This window comes from Callorhinchus milii, unplaced genomic scaffold, assembly GCF_018977255.1.
Source record: "Callorhinchus milii isolate IMCB2004 unplaced genomic scaffold, IMCB_Cmil_1.0 Scaffold6, whole genome shotgun sequence".
Lineage (NCBI taxonomy): Eukaryota > Metazoa > Chordata > Chondrichthyes > Chimaeriformes > Callorhinchidae > Callorhinchus > Callorhinchus milii.
In genome coordinates, this window is record NW_024704747.1 from 1924485 (window position 1) to 1940941 (window position 16457).

Below are 16457 nucleotides of genomic sequence, written 5' to 3' on the forward strand. Positions count from 1 at the left end.
AGATCCTCCACGGCGTTGAATATCATGAGGCGAGGATGATTATTAGTGTTGACATGGGAGCCCTACCGAAGTTTGCAGCTAAAAAGGGGTAAAATTTGCGTAAACGTTGGGGGATATAACCCGAGCAGCGAGAACAAGATGGGTGGCTTTAGAGCGAAACATCTCGAAACTTCACGAGATACCTGTGAGGCATTCCCCCAAGTTTCCTTACTCCGCGCGCGCGCGCACACGCACACGCACGCACACGCACACGCACGCACACGCGCGCCCGCCTCTGTTTCCCTCGCAGCAAGTTGGTCATCGAACGATTGCAAAAAAATAATGGCAATGAATAATAATCCTTTGCCTTATGCGAACGCAGCCCTTTCCACGCGAGGAGGACGTTCCCACAGAGCGCGTTGTAAAGCGTAGTGACTGTGCGTTTCGTGGGCGAGCGCGAGGACCCCGTGACTGTTGTGTCAGAAGCCCCCAACGGTTAAACGTTCTGCTGTCAGGTCGCTGCTGATTGAGGATAAATCTACTGCCTCATCATCATCGCTTCTTCTCACCCCGCTCAATGCCAGTTTAACCGATAACAATTCTTAATTATCCATTAATAATAATGAACTGAGTTAATTACTGCTTCATCTTATAATCACTAACGTTAGTCCTGACCGGTCCGGAGCCTCGGGACGACCTTGTGAAAGGCTCTGGCCGACATGTGTGAAATGATTATTATGATTATGATCGCCGCTCTCACGAAATCCGTTCCCAAAACACCGCGCGGCAGAGCTGGAGCCGCGTTCGCTGATCAGTCGACGCTCGATTTGTATTTCCGCCCGAAGGCGATCGCGCTAAATCCACGCAAGCAAATAGGGTGGATGCAAATCGGGGTGAGCCAAGCGCTTTCACGTCAATACTCGAGGCTTTGTGTGTCTGCCCGGCTCGGTCAGTAGCTCTCTCTCTCTCTCTCTCTCACGCTATCCCCTCCCTCTCTCTCTCTCTCTCTCTCTCTCTCCCGGTGTCCTGGCCAACAATCCCCCTCGTGAAATCGGTCCCTCGCTCCGCGGCTGTTTGTGGGGGACGTCGCCGCGCGCCAATCGGCTGCCGCGCTTCACCGCGAAGTACACAGTCACTACGCTGGGCAGTACATCCTGGAAGAACTTTGGGAGGGTCCTCCTGACGCGCAAGTCGCATTGGCAAATGGAAGGATCAATAATAATAATAATAGTAACGATAATAATAACAACAGCAACAACAACCCTGGCATTCGGCAGCGCCTGATCACGTCGTTGAGACGTCTCGAAGCGCGTCGCAGAATGCACCGTAAAGCGGAGTGACTGTGCATCTCGTGGGCGAAACGCGGCAGCCCAATTAATCATATTATTAGCGTTAGTGTTGTCTCAGTAACAATGGAGAACAACGAGAACTCTGTCTTGCTCTGAGGGTGAGTCGTGTGGGCGTGTGGTTCGCGTTTTTGCCTGAAGGGCTCGGACATGAAAATAAAATGTCTCTCCTGTAGTCACCGCTCCAGGAACTGAACTGCTCTGTCTTGAAACCTGAGAGTACAGAGGGATACAGAGAGAGAGAGAGAGAGAGTGAACAGGAAGCTCTCGATAAGCGATACGATAATGGTACATTGTTCTCTAAAACACCAGGAAATGTTTGTCTGTGACCGGTTTGAACCCACAACCTTCCGAGCCACCAGACGAGAGGACTAATGAAACCCTGAGTTGGGTCTCGGGCGTCATTTGGCACTTCGAGACGTCCTCCCGACACGAGAGGCATCGCATGAATAGCAATAATAATAATCCTCGCATTCGATGCAGCGCCTTATCGCGTCCTCGAGGCGCCTCGAAGCGCTTCGCGGGATATACTGTCAAGCGGAGTGCCGGCGTATTTCCACGGGCGAGGGGGTGAATGAGGGGGGGGGAGCGGCTGGGGAAATGAGGCAGTGAAGGGGGGGGGGGTGGGCTCTCTCTGTATTCACGTCCTGTGTTTTATTTGCAGTACTTCCGACCCCGGCGGCCAACACAGTCGACACTGTCCCTGCAGCGGATTTCGCTGTCATCGGAGGTGAGATTTGTTGCTGTCATCGTCTCTGGTTGAACGGCTTGGCCTGACTCGGTCAGTAGCGCTCTCACCTCCGAATAAGGGGGTCCTGGGTTCAAGACCCCCCCTCCACCCCCCGCCCCACGTCCACGATCACACAGTCCAGGCTGACGCTCCAGTGCTGGGGGGGGGAGGTGGGGAGGGACTGGGTGTTGGGGAGTCTTTTATTTTATCCTTCAGATGAGACGTTAAGCCAAGGTCTGCGCCTGTTCAGGTGGAACTCTCTCCATCGATCCCACAGCCTTATCCGTTCCCTCTCCCTCCCTCCCTCTCCCTACCTCCCTCTCCCTCCATCTCCCACCCTTTCCTTCTTCTCCCTCCCTCTCCCTCCCTCCCTCCCTCCCTCTCCCTCAGCGCCTTGGGGAGTCCTCCCGACGTGAAAGGCGCTCTACAAACGGAATCTTGTTGTTGTCGTCGTTGTTGTTGTTGTGTCGTCGACGTTGAAGATCCCACGACATGATTCCGTGTGCGCAATCGGTTCCCCCACAAAACACGCAGTCGCTACACTTCGCACTATGTCCCGCGAAGCGCTTTGAGGCGTCTCGGAGACGTGACGAGGCGTCGTGTCAAATAGCGAGGAAGATTATTATGACTATTATTGTTGTTGTTGTTATCAACTCGCTCACCTCTCTACCCCCCCCCCACTCCCCCCACCCCCTCACCCGGTGTCCGCAGGTGTGATCGCGGCTGTTGCGTTCATCACCGTTTGCCTCTTCGCGGTCCTGATCCGCTACGCCTACCAACACAAGGGCTCCTACAACACCAACGAGGCCAAGGGCACCGAATTCGCCGAGAGCGCAGACGAGGCCCTGAAGAACGACCCCAATTTCCAGGAAGCGATGGACGAGAGCAAGAAGGAATATTTCATCTGACCACTTGGGAGGAGGAGGAGGAGGAGGAGGAGGAGGAGGGAATCCCACACGGAGAGATTGTTGGGATGGAATGCAGTGTGCAAACTCTCTCTCTCTCTCTCTCTCTCTCGCTCCTTCTCCCTCCCTGGAGGGCCGTAAGTGGGGGGGGGAGTGCGAGAGAGAGAGAGAGAGAGAGAGAGAGAGGGGGGTGAGATCTGGGTTCTCCCCCCACTCTTCCATTGCCTTCGCACCTCACTCACTCACCCACCCACCCACCCACCCACCACACACCCACCCGTCTTGTCCGCACCACACACACACACGTACATACACGCACACGCACACGCACACGCACACACACGAAGTACTAAGATGACACTACACCCCAAGGACTCGCGCTCTCTCTCGGCGTTGAACACTCATCAGAGAGACACGAGTCGATGATGACCTCCGAGACGCTCTCTCTCTCTCTCTCTCTCTCTTCTGTGACAAACTAATGGCTCTGCGCGTATTTTTTTATATAAATAATCCTGCGTGTTTTATAAGGGGTGCAAACACGGGGTGGTGTGGGGGTGGGGGGGGGGGGGGCTGTCACTCCAGGCGTGGGGAGTGTACACGCGTGTGTGTGTGTGTGTGTGTGTGTTTTTACAGTGTGAATGAAGTGCAGATATTTGCGGTATTTCTTAAATAAACTCTCAACCATTTAAGGCTAAACTAACACCCCCCCCCCCCAACCAGTGTAGAGAGCCACCACTAGGGGGCAGCGCTGCACTGCTCTGGCTACCCCCAACCCCCGCAAACCCCCTGGGAATCGCTCCCCACCTTTTATTCTGCCGCGAGTTCAATATTATCTCAAAATCCCCCCCTTCCCCCAACCACCCCCCCCCCCCACATTCCCTCCCAACCCGATGGCAGTTTCTAGTCCACCCTTATTTGTTGGGTGTTTCGCCCCACAAAACACACGGTCACTACACGTCACAGTGCGTCCTGTGAAGCGCTTTGAGACGTCGCTTAGGGGTTAGGGTTAGGGTCAACTGCAGGGATTATTATGATTATTATTATTATTATTATAAGTTTCCCGGTGTGTTAATCCGCTGAGAAGGGAGTAAATCCGTACTTTTCTCCCCACCTTTAGGTCAGAAGTTTGCGGGTCCAAGTTTGTGGGTTAAAGGTCCCCACGACACTGTCGGAAAAGAGAAGAGGGTTTCTCTCTCGGAGTGGCCTAACCCACAATCAACCCCAATAAAATCGGTCACTCGCTTAATGGCTCTTTGCTGGGAGCCAATTGGTTATAGCAGTTGCCTACGATACTCACAGTCACTACACTTTACAGTCAGATCCCTTTGTGACGCCCGCCCGCCCGCCATGTAAAGGGGTTCATCGAACGTTAGAGGGTTGCAACCGTATCACAATCGCCGCTGAAATGAAGGAGAGCGGAAAGGGTGAGGAGTAAGAGAGACGTCTTTCTGAGAGGGTGACACTGCCATCGGGTGGACTGTTTCTATCAGTGCAGAGCAACACACGAAGGGCAGACTGCAGGAACACGGGAACAGGAGGAGGCCATTCAGCCCCTCAAGCCCGTTCCGCCATTCTGTAAGACCCTGACTGATCTGCACCTCGACTCCCAATTCCCCGCCTTTGCCCCCGTATCCCCTTGGCCCCCCCGACCTGACAAACATCTCTAGACCTCAGTCTGGACAATGTGAATGGATCCTGACATAACCCACAGCCTTTGGGGGAGGGAGGCGAGTCCCAGATTCCCACCGGCCTTTGGGTGAAAAACTGCCTCTTAATTTCACCCCCAAATGGCTTGGCTCTAATTTTAAGATGATGCCCCTCCTTGTTCTGGATTCCCCCCCACCGCCCACCAGAGGAAATAGTTTCCCTGTAGCTGCCCTATCCAATCCCTTTATTACTTTACACACCTCAATCAGATCACCCCTCAACCATCTAAACTCAAGGGAATACAGACCAAAGGTTATGCAACGCAGTCCTCGTAGTTTAACCCCTTTAAACCCTGGTATCGTTTGGTGGATCTGAGATGCCACAAACTTCAGGGCCAATATATCTTTCCGGAAGTGCCTACGTTTCAGGTCTCTGCTCCTCTCACCCACCCCGACACCCCCCCCAACCCCCCCCGCGCGCGCTCCCCACACAACGACTCACTGGCTGCCCCATTTGCCTCCAAAGTACACCGTCACTTCGCTTCGAAATGAAAAATAATGCTGTGAAGGCTTTTCGAGACACGGTGAAAGCGTCACCCGTGCGAGATCATGTTGATTAATATTATTATTGTTATTATTATTATTATAAAGTGCCTTCTCGAAGAAGTCCCCATGCAACGAGGTGCTGTGACGTGCCGTGATTTTTCTTGAGCGTTTTGGTTTAAACACAGGACGTGCGTTGCGCATTCTCTCTCGCTGTGATGTGTAGAGTGAGCTTGGAGCACGTCGCGGGCTATTTAACGGCGTAATCCGTGGCTGGACACGAGTGGAGAACCGTGGAGAGCAATTGGCTGCCGCGTTCCGCCCGCAAAATACACGCTCGCTACACTTTACAGTATAACCTTGAAGGCGAGGGTCCTTTCATCCTCATTTTATTCTTTTTTATTTTGATTTTCATCCAGCGCACAGGTGCCTGCGCTACACGATGAGTGGCGTTGGGATCTCTTGACCCCCGGCGACAAACTTGAGGGATGGAGAGGTTTGTCAAAGGGCCTATTTTATTTGAACGCCATCACTGACTCCCCTTTAACGTGCGGATTGGGATGATGGATGCTGGCGGCTCCACGGTGTACCTCGGGCCGCAATCGATCGCCCTATCGTTCCCTTAACTAAGGGCATGGGCGCATCATTGCCTCGCGAGGGGCCAGGGCGTTTAGGAATGGAGAGCGAACGCACAGTGTGAAAATTGAGCCTGGGAGCAGGTCACCGAGAAGATATGTCACACGATAAGCAGACCGGGGCTCAGGGCTGCTGTGGGTGGAATCCTGGAGCTCAGTGGTATCGAGCCTCTTGCCTCGCAAGCGAGAGGAGGGCGAAACCTCAGGCAAGTTTCCTCTTACCCCAGCAATAACTGGGGACCCGGCTGTTAAGTCAATTGGCCGATCACTTTCCGGGGATAACAATCCCAACAAAGCAAACGATAATCATAAGTTGGTCGCTCAATCCACTCAATTGGCTGCTGGGTTTCGCCAAACGTGATTATAATAATACAATATAATAATAGTCTTTGCACCTGATACGGTCCCTTATCAGGTCGTTGAGACGTCTCAAAGCGCTTCACAGAATGCACTGTTAAAGTGGAGCGACTGTGTATTTTTTGTGGGCGAAATAAACCGATCGAGGGTTTCCCTTCGAGAAAAAAAAAATGGAACAAAAGTGCAAAAAACTTTTCGTTTTATTAAATACATCCAATTTTCGCTCTCAACGACTGCTGCCACTCAACCCGCTCACCCACCACCCCCTCACCCCCCCCCCCACCGCCCCCCCGCCACCCCCCGAACAATACCACCACCTCTGTCGCGGGAGGGGTGAAGGTGGGTGGGGGGTGGGTGGATGGGGGGGAAGTGGCGCAGCAATTATTGAAAGAAACAGACAGTATACAAACAACTTACGTTAAAAGATTCTCTGCGTTTCCACTCAACACACTGACCGACCGTACAGAATATCTGAAGACACGGGGTTTGACAATGTCTTGACCGCCTCCAGTTGAACGATAGGATTGTGTTTGAAGGAGGAGGAGGAGGAGGAGGAGGAGGAGGAGGAGGGAGGGATATTAACAGCAAGAAAAATTAATAGCGAGTGATGGTAATAATCGCTGTGTTGTAGATATTATATCACTGCCTCCAGTCAGGAGGGCATGAAAGGATTCCTGTGGTGTAAGTTGTTCTGAGAAATAGATGGAGTGTGTGTGTGTGTGTGTGTGTGTTAACGTGAGCTCTGAGAGCGAGAAAGGGAAGGGTTGGGGAGTAGGTGAAACCCAGAGTGGGGATTTAAGGGGGGGGGGGGGGGGGGGGGCGAGGGCCGAAGGGGGAGTGGAGGGCGGAGGGGCGGAGGGCGCGAGAGAGGGGAGAGGAGGGTGGATGGGGCGGAGGGCGCGGAGAGGGGGAGAGGAGGGTGGATGGGGCGGAGGGCGCGGAGAGGGGGAGAGGAGGGTGGGTGGGTGGTGGGTGGGGCGGAGCCTGCGGCGAGGGGGAGAGGGTGGGTGGGTGGGTGGGGGGGTGCGGGGGGGCTCTACCTCCCTCCTTCCCTCTCTATCTCCTTCCCTCCCTCTCTCTACCTCCCTCCCTCTCTACCTCCCTCCCTCCCTCCCTCCACCCTTACCTCGGCCGGCTCCATCGGAGGCCACGCTTTCACCCGCTACACCCCCAAACTCTGTCACCCACTCCCTCAATACCTCCGCCTCGCCCCCACCATCTCCCCCACCCCAACCCCCTCCTTCCCCAACTTCAGGTCGTGCCTGAAGACCTTCCTCTTTGACCGTGCCTACAGTCACCTCCCAAACCCCATCCCCCCCCACTCCCCCTTCCCCCCCCCGGTTCGTGCTCTGCTGCCGTCGAGTGCTCCGAGACGCGCCCATCCCTCGTGAGGGGCACCGTGTAAGTGCAAGTTGTTGTTGTTGTCGTCGTCGTCGTCACGATCCAATAATTTCCTGGTGAGACCAACTCTGGTGCCGTGTCTTGGCGGTGATGGTGTGTGGGGGGTGGTGGGGGGGGGGGTGGGGGTGAGGTGGGAGAGAGGAAGAGAAGGGGAGGAGAGGCGGAGAGGGAGGAGGGGAGAGAGCAGCGGGTGGGGGGAGAGAGAGAGAGAGAGAGAGAGAGAAAGAAAGGGGGAGAGGACAGAGAAAGGGGGAGAGGAGAGAGAGAAAGGGGGAGAGAGAGGGGGAAAGGGGGAGAGAGAGAGAGAGAAAGGGGGAGAGAGAGGGGGAAAGGAGGAGAGGAGAGAGAAAGGGGGAGAGGAGAGAGAAAGGGGGAGAGGGAGAGAAATGGGGAAAAGAGGAGAGAGAAGAGAGGAAGAGAGAACGGTGTTATTCGTTGCCAAATAATCCGAATTATTAATATTAAGGATAATAGTAATCCTTGCGGTTGATATTCGCACCGCGTCGCGGAGACTTCTCAAAGCGCTTCGCAGGAAATATACCGTAAAGCGACTTCACCGGGTACTCTGAGGGCGCAACGACTGCGCACAGCGGCGTCCCCGCAACCGGCCGCGGAAGGATTGTCGCTCCCGGAAAGCGATCGGCCACTCGACTTGACAACCGGATCTCAGAATAATAATTGCAATCATACGATTCAACAGCAATAATAATAATGGTGCGACGACACAACGTGACAGTTACGCAACACGCACGTGCGGACGGTGACGACGACGCAAAAGTAACGTCCCGGTTAAAAAAAAACATCTCAGGGCGATAGTTAAAAGAAACCACGGGTTTTGACGCCAAACTGAGCTGCCAAAATAAAACGTCGGGCGGGTTGGAGCGCAGCTATGTGAGGAATGTGCGAGAGAGAGAGAGAGCGAGAGAGAGGGGTACGTTCCCAGGGTTTGCGTTGGAAATTAAAATGACTGAGGGAGGGAGGGAAGGAGTTGATTGACCGAGAGAGCGATTTGAGCGAGCGACGGACTGTCATATGAATGACGAGCCTTTGCCTCTGTGTTTGACGCTCCCCCCGCCCCCGCCACCCACGAGGACACGCCGCAAAAGTGTCAGCGACTGGGCGTTTTCTGGGGCGAAACGCGGCAGTTTTCTGGGGCGAAACGCGGTGGCGGTGGGGGGGGTTTTGGGGGGGGGGGTGGGGTGGGTGGGGGGGGGGGGTGGATTGAAAATCGGGCTGAAAAGATGCGCCGTCATCCAAATGAAATGGAAAAGGGCGGAACGGGCTCGGTGGGCTGAAATAGCGCGCTCCTGTGCCTGTTCGGTGCGCGCTCGGACGAGGCCAAAAATGGTCTGGGGGTGGGGGGTGAGGGGTGAGGGGTGAGGGGGGTGGGGGGGGGGGGGTCTGCTGGTCTTTACCTCTGTGCAAAGCAACAGGGCTGCTTATTTCGCACAGTATTTCCACAGCTGCCGTCAGCTTGTGGCTCCGAAATGGCTGTCGGTAGGTCAGGCGTCAGTGCCCACCAGGCAGTTGGCAGCCATCAGGAATGTCCCGACTGAGATACCAATCTATCTCTCCGGCGATCTATCTTTCTATCTATCTGGAGTCCTGAGGCTCAGTGGTTAGAGCACTCACTTTGCAAGTGAGAGACCTGAGTTCAATTCCAGGCAGAGGGTGAAACCTTGGGCAAGTTTCCTTACTCCACACAGAGCCTAATAATAATCCTCCAAAACCAAAAACAATAATAAATTGGTCATTTTCAATCTACGACTGTTTGTGGGACATTGCTGTGCGCAATTGGCTGCCGCGTTCGCCCACAAATATACAGTCAATTCACTTTACAGTGTGTTCTGTGAAGCGCTTCGGGACGTCCTCCCGACGTGAAAAGCGCTATATCAAATGCAAGGATTATTATTATTATTATTACTATTAATATTATCTGCCCACGTCTGGTCTGATCGATCTTTCTCACCCGAAGCAACAACAAGTGGGATATCGGTGAGAACCCGGGAGGCCGAAGGCTTTGTCAATAGGTGGCGGTGATTCATTGCGTGAGAGAGTGTGTGTGTGTGTGTGTGTGTGAGTGTGCGCCTATCTGCGTGAGTGTGCGAGATGTATGAGTGTGTGCGTGTGCGTGAGATGTGTGTGTGTGTGCGCGTATCTGTGTGAGATGTATGAGTGTATGTGTGAGATGTGTACGTGTGTGAGCCTGCGCGCCGGTATCTGCGCGAGTGCGTGAAATGTATCAGTGTGTGCGTGTGAGTGTGTGAGATGCGCGCGCGTGTGTGTGAGAGAGAGAGTGTGGTGAGATCTGTGTATGTGCGTGTGCGTGTGTGTGTGTGTGTGTGTGCGTGCTTAAAGGGCTTGATGACTCCTATTTACAATAAGTTTTCGGTAATACCAACTGATGCCTTGGAAATACTAACACAACTGGGGAGGATCTGTTTATTAGGGTAACTCGTCACCATAATAAACCTTACACTGGATAGAGCGCCTTAACACAGGAGACAATTGCGCACAGCAGCGTCCCCGCAAACAGCCGTGGACTGAGTGATCAGATTATTATTATTATTATTGGAGGGATTATTACCCCCAGAAAAGCGATCCGCCAATCGACTAACAACTGGGTTCCTACTGACTGCCGGGTGGACAGAGGAGTGCGTCCATTAGGGTAACAAACGGGGGAAATCTGCAACTGATAGGGAAATTTCATTATTAGGGGAATTATCAGGGGAATTGGGTCACTGGCTGCAATTTTGGGGAGTTTTTCTTTGCTTGTTGCGGAACAATCTCACTGGATGATGGAGAGGGGAAAATCACACCGAGGCTCTCGCCCACAAAGTCCACGGTCGCTGCACCTTCGTGCCGCTGGGGGTGGGGGGGAGATCGAAGACCTCCTGCTTTGCTGTTATCTGCTCCTCTATGTTTTACACCCGGAAATCTCAAGACTGGTTTAGAGCGGGTCATGCGCGGTGTATCGTAACAACCATCGTCGCATTGGACGCGGCGCCTGATCGCGTCTTCGAGACGTCTCAATGCGCTTCGCGGACTGCACCGTGAAGCGCAGTGACTGTACGTTTTGCGGGCGAGACGCGGCAGCCAATTGCGCACGGCGGCGTTCCCCCCGCAAACAGCCGTGGGATGAGCGGCTAAATTATTATTCTTGTAAAATTTTTCCTTTTCTTTTTGGGGGGGGGGGGGGGTGGGGGTTGTTACCCCCCCTGTCGAATGTTTAGCGTCAGACTCCCAGTGCTCATCAGCGTCACCAAAACTCTTTCGCCCCTCACCACCGCACACGCGCACACGCGAACACACGCACGGACACACACCCACCCGCGCACACGCAAACACACGCACGGACACACACCCAGACACACACACACACACACACACGTGCACAAACACATGGGCGCACACATGCACACACGCACACTCGCGCGCACACCCACACACACACACAAACACACGCACGGTCACACACCCAGGCACAAAACACACACACACCCACCCAGACACACACACACCCAGACACACACACCCAGACGCGCGCGTGCAAACACACGGGCGCACACATGCACACACCCACACGCACACCCACACCCACCCACGTAAACACACATCACACGTAAACGCAGGCACATCCACACACACACACACATACACACGCGCGCACACTCTCTTCTGTGTTCCCTCTAACAGTGCACTGTTTGTGCGGAGACTATAAACTGAATGGGAGAGGAAATGGACAAACAGAGATCAGCTGCCGACCTCATGACTGTCTTCAATGGGTCGCTCGTGACCCATCAATTTCTCTTTCTCTCCCTCTGGCATCCTCCTTCCATCCCTCCTCTCCTCCCCCACCCCCCCCCACCCCATCTCCTCCCCCCACTTGCCACCCCCCTTCCCCGACACCCACCCTCAACCCCACTCCACACCTACTCAGGAGACGTTGGGTCAGAGCAGACACTGTGACTGACGTACAGAGGGTCTTCTCTGAAGGGGATTGGGTGGAAGGGGATTTAACGTCCCCAAGTTTCCCCCACTTCTTCCCCCCCCCCCCCCCCGGAGAGATGCACCCCATCTCCTTCCCCCCATTCCCCCCCTCCCGCCAGTGAGGCATGAGGTGAAGTGTAGTGACTGTGTATTTCGTGGCGGGAAGCACAACAGCCAATTGCGCACAGCAGTGCTCCAAAAAACAGCTGCGGACTGAGTGACCGCAAATTTTCTTTGAGGGGTTATTCCCCCCCGGAAAGCGATCCGCCAATTGATGAATAACTGGGATACTATTTACTGCCGGGTAAACGGAGGCGTGTGCGCGCGGCACGCGTGTCTGCGTGCGTGCGTGTGCGTGCGTGTGGAGTGAGGAAACTTGCCCAAGGTTTCGCCCCGACCTGACCCGCCCGGGAATCGAACCCCGGGTCCTCTCGCGGGCGAGGCAAGGGCGCTCTAACCCCTGAGCTACAGGACTACAGCAGAGCGGGGTGTGTGGGTGGGTGGGTGGGTGGGGGGGTACATCTTACCTGTGGGAGGGTCAGACATGGTTCAGCCGTTGGAGAACTCTCTCCGTGTGGAGCCGGGCGCCGATGATGGGCGAGCGAGAGAGACACGGGACTGGCCAAGGCGATCGACGTAATCCAGAGAGAAGCGGTGTGGCAGGCGGGGTCGGAGGGGGCGTGTGGGGGTAGTGAGGTGGGGTGGGGTGGGGGTTGCTGGGTGCCTTCGATTCCTCCCGGTCTGAGGCGCAGCTCCTGACAAACAACAACGACAACAAAGTGAGGGTTAGGTCAGGGTAGCACCAGGCACATCAACACACGCGCGCGTGCGTGTGCGCTCCCACGGAAGCACGGCAACATGCAGACGCACATGTGAGGAAGATCCCCGCGGCTTCCTTCGCGGACCAAAGAGACGCAGAGCGCGCGCGGGAAAAAAAAAAAATAAGGGGCCACTCACCTCAGCCGGGAAAGCGCCGGGAGACGGGAGGCGTGGGGATGACAATAAAAAAAAACGCGCGACAGAAACACGCGGTCTCCTTGACAGCGAAGCCGATCGGATCGGAACGGAACGGAGCCGAGCAGAGCGAGCGGTCGAGCGCGGCGGCGGCGGCGGCGGCGGTGGCGGTGGTGGGGTGTGTGTGGGGGGGTGGGTTTCGAACAAACTCTTTCCTAAAGCGGCTCTCAGCTCAACTCGGTGACACTCCTACCGAGTTCCTGTAAAGCACTGTGTTCTTTTCTTTTCCCCACCCACCCCCTTAAATGACACTTAGCCCTCCTTCCACCCCCCCCCCCCCCTCCCCGCCCGCCCACCACCAAACTAAACCACCCCTCCCACCAACACGCAGATCTTTCGTATCAGTTCTATCGGGATATTGCCTTGGGCTCACACGCACACACACGCACACGCACTCACGCACGCACGTACGCCCCCTGCTCTACTAATCTCTGAAACGTTCACAAAGCAATATATCCTGTTGCAGTCTCTTTGCTTCTCAAGCCGGCGAGCGAGAGAGAGCGAGAGCGAGAGAGAGCGCGAGAGAGCGAGAGAGAGCGAGAGAGAGAGAAAGCGAGAGCGAGAGAGAGCGAGAGAGAGCGAGAGAGCGCGAGAGAGCGAGAGCGAGGGAGAGAAACAATAAACAGCTCGGAGAGGAGGAGAGAAAGAGAAAAAGTTCTCTCTTACTGCGAAAATGCTTTGTTTCCTGCCTGTTAATACCAGAGGACTTCCTCGTTTTACTGACTCTCTCTCTTGCGTCTCACTCACTCAATCACTCTCTCTCTCTCTCCTCTCTCTCTCCGTCCGTCCGTCCGTCCGCCCGTCCGTCCGCCCGCCCGTCGGTCCGTCTCTCTGTGTCTGTCTGCGTCCGAGGTCAAATAGTTTTGTGTTGTCGCTTCACAACTTTACGGCTCCACTATTTGCTGCTAAATACGTTCCCCTTCAGGTCACTGGTCGACACACAAAAAAAAACCCTCCCCTGACTCATGAAAAGCAGCTGTTATTCCTCTAATTCCCTCCTCCCCCCACCCACCCCCTCCTCTTTCCGCCCCCCCTCCCCCCACTTTGCTTCTTTCCCCCACTCTCTCGCTCTCTCTCTCTCTCCCTCCTCGACCCCCTCCCCTCTATCCTCGAGGCAGTCTGTGAATTGAGATAGCAGCTGTTTTTCGATCCTAATAAAGCACATTGCTTTGCATTTGATATCGACCTGAGCAGATTGGACTGACTTGACTTGGACTCGTACCAAGATAAACCCAGCCCGTTGTACCGCATTCTCCCCAACCACACCCCGGGCCACCAAACGCAACCCCCGGTACATCCGAGGGGCTTAACCGCAGTCCTTATGAATAATAACGACAACCGTAATCTTTGCATTTGACAAAACGCCTTATCGCTTCTTCGGGACGTCTCGAAGCGCTTCACAGAGTGTACCGTAAAGGGCGGTCAAAGTGGTTTCTCTCGCGCTAGGTGCGCGCACACATTTGCTGAGCTCCATCCCGTTCGATTGCGTAAAAGCGGACCTGATTTATTGACAACCCTGAACGTTTCAGGAATTTCCTGAAGCGACCGCGTAATTTGATGATACCATTGAAGGTTTCACAATTTTACTGTAACGCACTCACACACACACACATATAATATATATATTTATATATATATATCTGGAAAGCAATCTCCATCTCAGCCAAGTAAGCAGCAAATTACCCGTGACTTCACAAAAATATAAAGCCACAGGCGTCTCATTTTCCAGAACTTTTTTTAGTGTCGTGTTTATTCACAGAGGTTGAGCTGTGAAACAAACTGAGCCGAGAGAGAGCGAGAGCGAGCGAGCGAGAGAGAGAGAGAGAGAGAGAGAGAGATCCTGAAAACACCAGCCAAAGAGAGTTAAGATCTGGGTTCATTGTGCGACTGTTTCCTCTTAGTTTCCGGTCGCATTGTTAGCCTAAGAGGAGCTGAACGATAACGAGAAATAAAAACAGAAGTGCTGGGAACACTCGGCAGGTCAGGCAGCAGCTATGGAGAGGGAGGAAAGGGAGTTAACGCTTCAGGTCCGCGAACCTTCATTAGGAACTCCGTTTGCCGTCTGTTTTGGGGACGGAAACGAGGCCGGGCACGGCCGGGGGGGGTGAGAAGGTGGCCATTCTTTCACGTCAGCGGCCGTTTATGGGACGTCGCTGCGCACAAATCTTGGCTGCCGGCTCGCCTGCAAACGCACCGCATTGCTGCGCTCAACCGGGCGCGGCGGGAAAGGCGCCCGATTTAACGGGAGGGATAATTATCGTACGTCACAGCTAGAAAGAGGATGCTTCAACGCTTGCGTAACGGTGATAATCCTGGCATTTCATGCAACGCTTCATCATGCGGTACCAACCGTACGTTTTTGCGGGCGAAACGCGGCAGCCAATGGCGCACGGCAGCGTCCCCCGCAAAACAGCCGCGGGTCGAGTGACCAAATTATTATTATTTTTGGGGGGAGGGATTATTGACCCCCGGAAAGTGTTCCACCAGTCGTCCAACAACCCGGTTCCTACTGACGTACCGCTGGGTAAACACAGGCGCGTGCGTGCGTGTGCGTGCGCGCGCGCGTGGGTGTGCGTGTGTGTGTGTGTGTGTGTGGAGTAAGGAAACTTGCCTAAGGTTTCGCCCTGACCCTGACCCGCCCGGGAATCGAACCCGGGTCCCTCTCGCCTGCGATATGCTACAGGACTCCTGATCAGGGGTAGACCGGGGAGTGGACCGGGATGAGGAGGCCTAATGTTCTCCACTAAGTGCAACTCCTATCTTAAGCACTTAAGATGTAGCAACGACACATTAAATGAGTAATGGGTAACTTAGCTCGGAGAGAGCGAGCGAGACAGATACAGAGGGAGAGAAAGAGAGACGTCAAAATACTCCAGATTACAAAGTAAAGCGGTAAATCATTCATAAGGCAGAGACACTAAGCAATGATAGCAATGGCTCCAGGGGGCAATGCTGTCTTTGGTCTCTTTCTCTCCTATCCGTATTATTATCCTCTCGTGATGTTTTCGCCGCGTGCGAAAAAATGGTGACACTATTAATCCAGAACGATTCAATCAGATGAGGCGCGGTGATCACTTTCATCAAATAAAAAGGGAAAAGAGGACATTCTCTGGGGCTTTGTGACTGCGGACCCAGCGGATTGAATAACGTGTTCTGTACTTTCAGTTATGTTTTGTATATATAAAGCGATAAGTACCCACCGTTTGCGGATACGCCGCTGGGCGCAACCGGCTGCCGCGTTTCGCCCACGAAATCCGCTTGACAGCGTGTACCCCGTGAAGCGCTTTTGGGACGTCGCGACGACGTGATCAGGGGCCATGTCAAGCGCAAGAAGAGCCGGGCAGGAGAGCGGGGGGAGGAGGGGAGGGGAGCAAGGCGGAGGGCTTGAGGGAGAGCGGTCAGAGTTTCGGGGCGTTAGAGGCTGAAAGCTCGGGTACCGATGGTGGAGAGGAGAGCGCGAGGGGGAGCGCGAGAGCCCAGTGAACAGCCACACGTCTGAAATTAATTAACGAAGAAGGCTTCTGTTCCTCACACAAAGCTCTCGCACCTCCCCCCATCCCGCCCTCCCCATGCACACACACACACACACGCGCACACACGCGCACACACGCACACACACACACAGAGGCTCTCTTGCCTTGTGTCAGCCTGTCTCTGTCTGTGCGAGTTTCTCTCTCTCTCTCTTTAACCCCCTCTTCCCCTACCCCACACCCCTCTACTGCACCCCCACCCACCAGCCCCCCCCGCCTCCCCCCCCCCACCCCCTCCCACAAACCCCAGCCCTCACCATCACCAACAAAGCAGTCGTTGGCTATTTTATCCTTTGGTTGGATTTTTTTTAATCGATGTGATAAGTATCTCCGAGGGCAGCCGATGATGTCCCGCGAGCCGCGTTTCGACCCGCGCCTCGC

The 16457-nt window shown here is 54.6% G+C and overlaps 2 protein-coding genes across 2 annotated transcripts in view; both read left to right on the plus strand.

The window, feature by feature from the left end:
* Positions 1-16457, plus strand: part of LOC103173149 (contactin-associated protein-like 5) — a 104471-nt gene that overhangs the window by 42660 nt on the left and 45354 nt on the right.
* On the plus strand, positions 1990-3011 carry gypc (glycophorin C (Gerbich blood group); the record flags this gene model as incomplete). Its single annotated transcript, XM_042336555.1, is given in 2 exon segments — positions 1990-2055; positions 2767-3011. Coding segments are annotated over 2 exon segments (263 nt in total), but the record flags the coding sequence as incomplete, so codon positions are not given.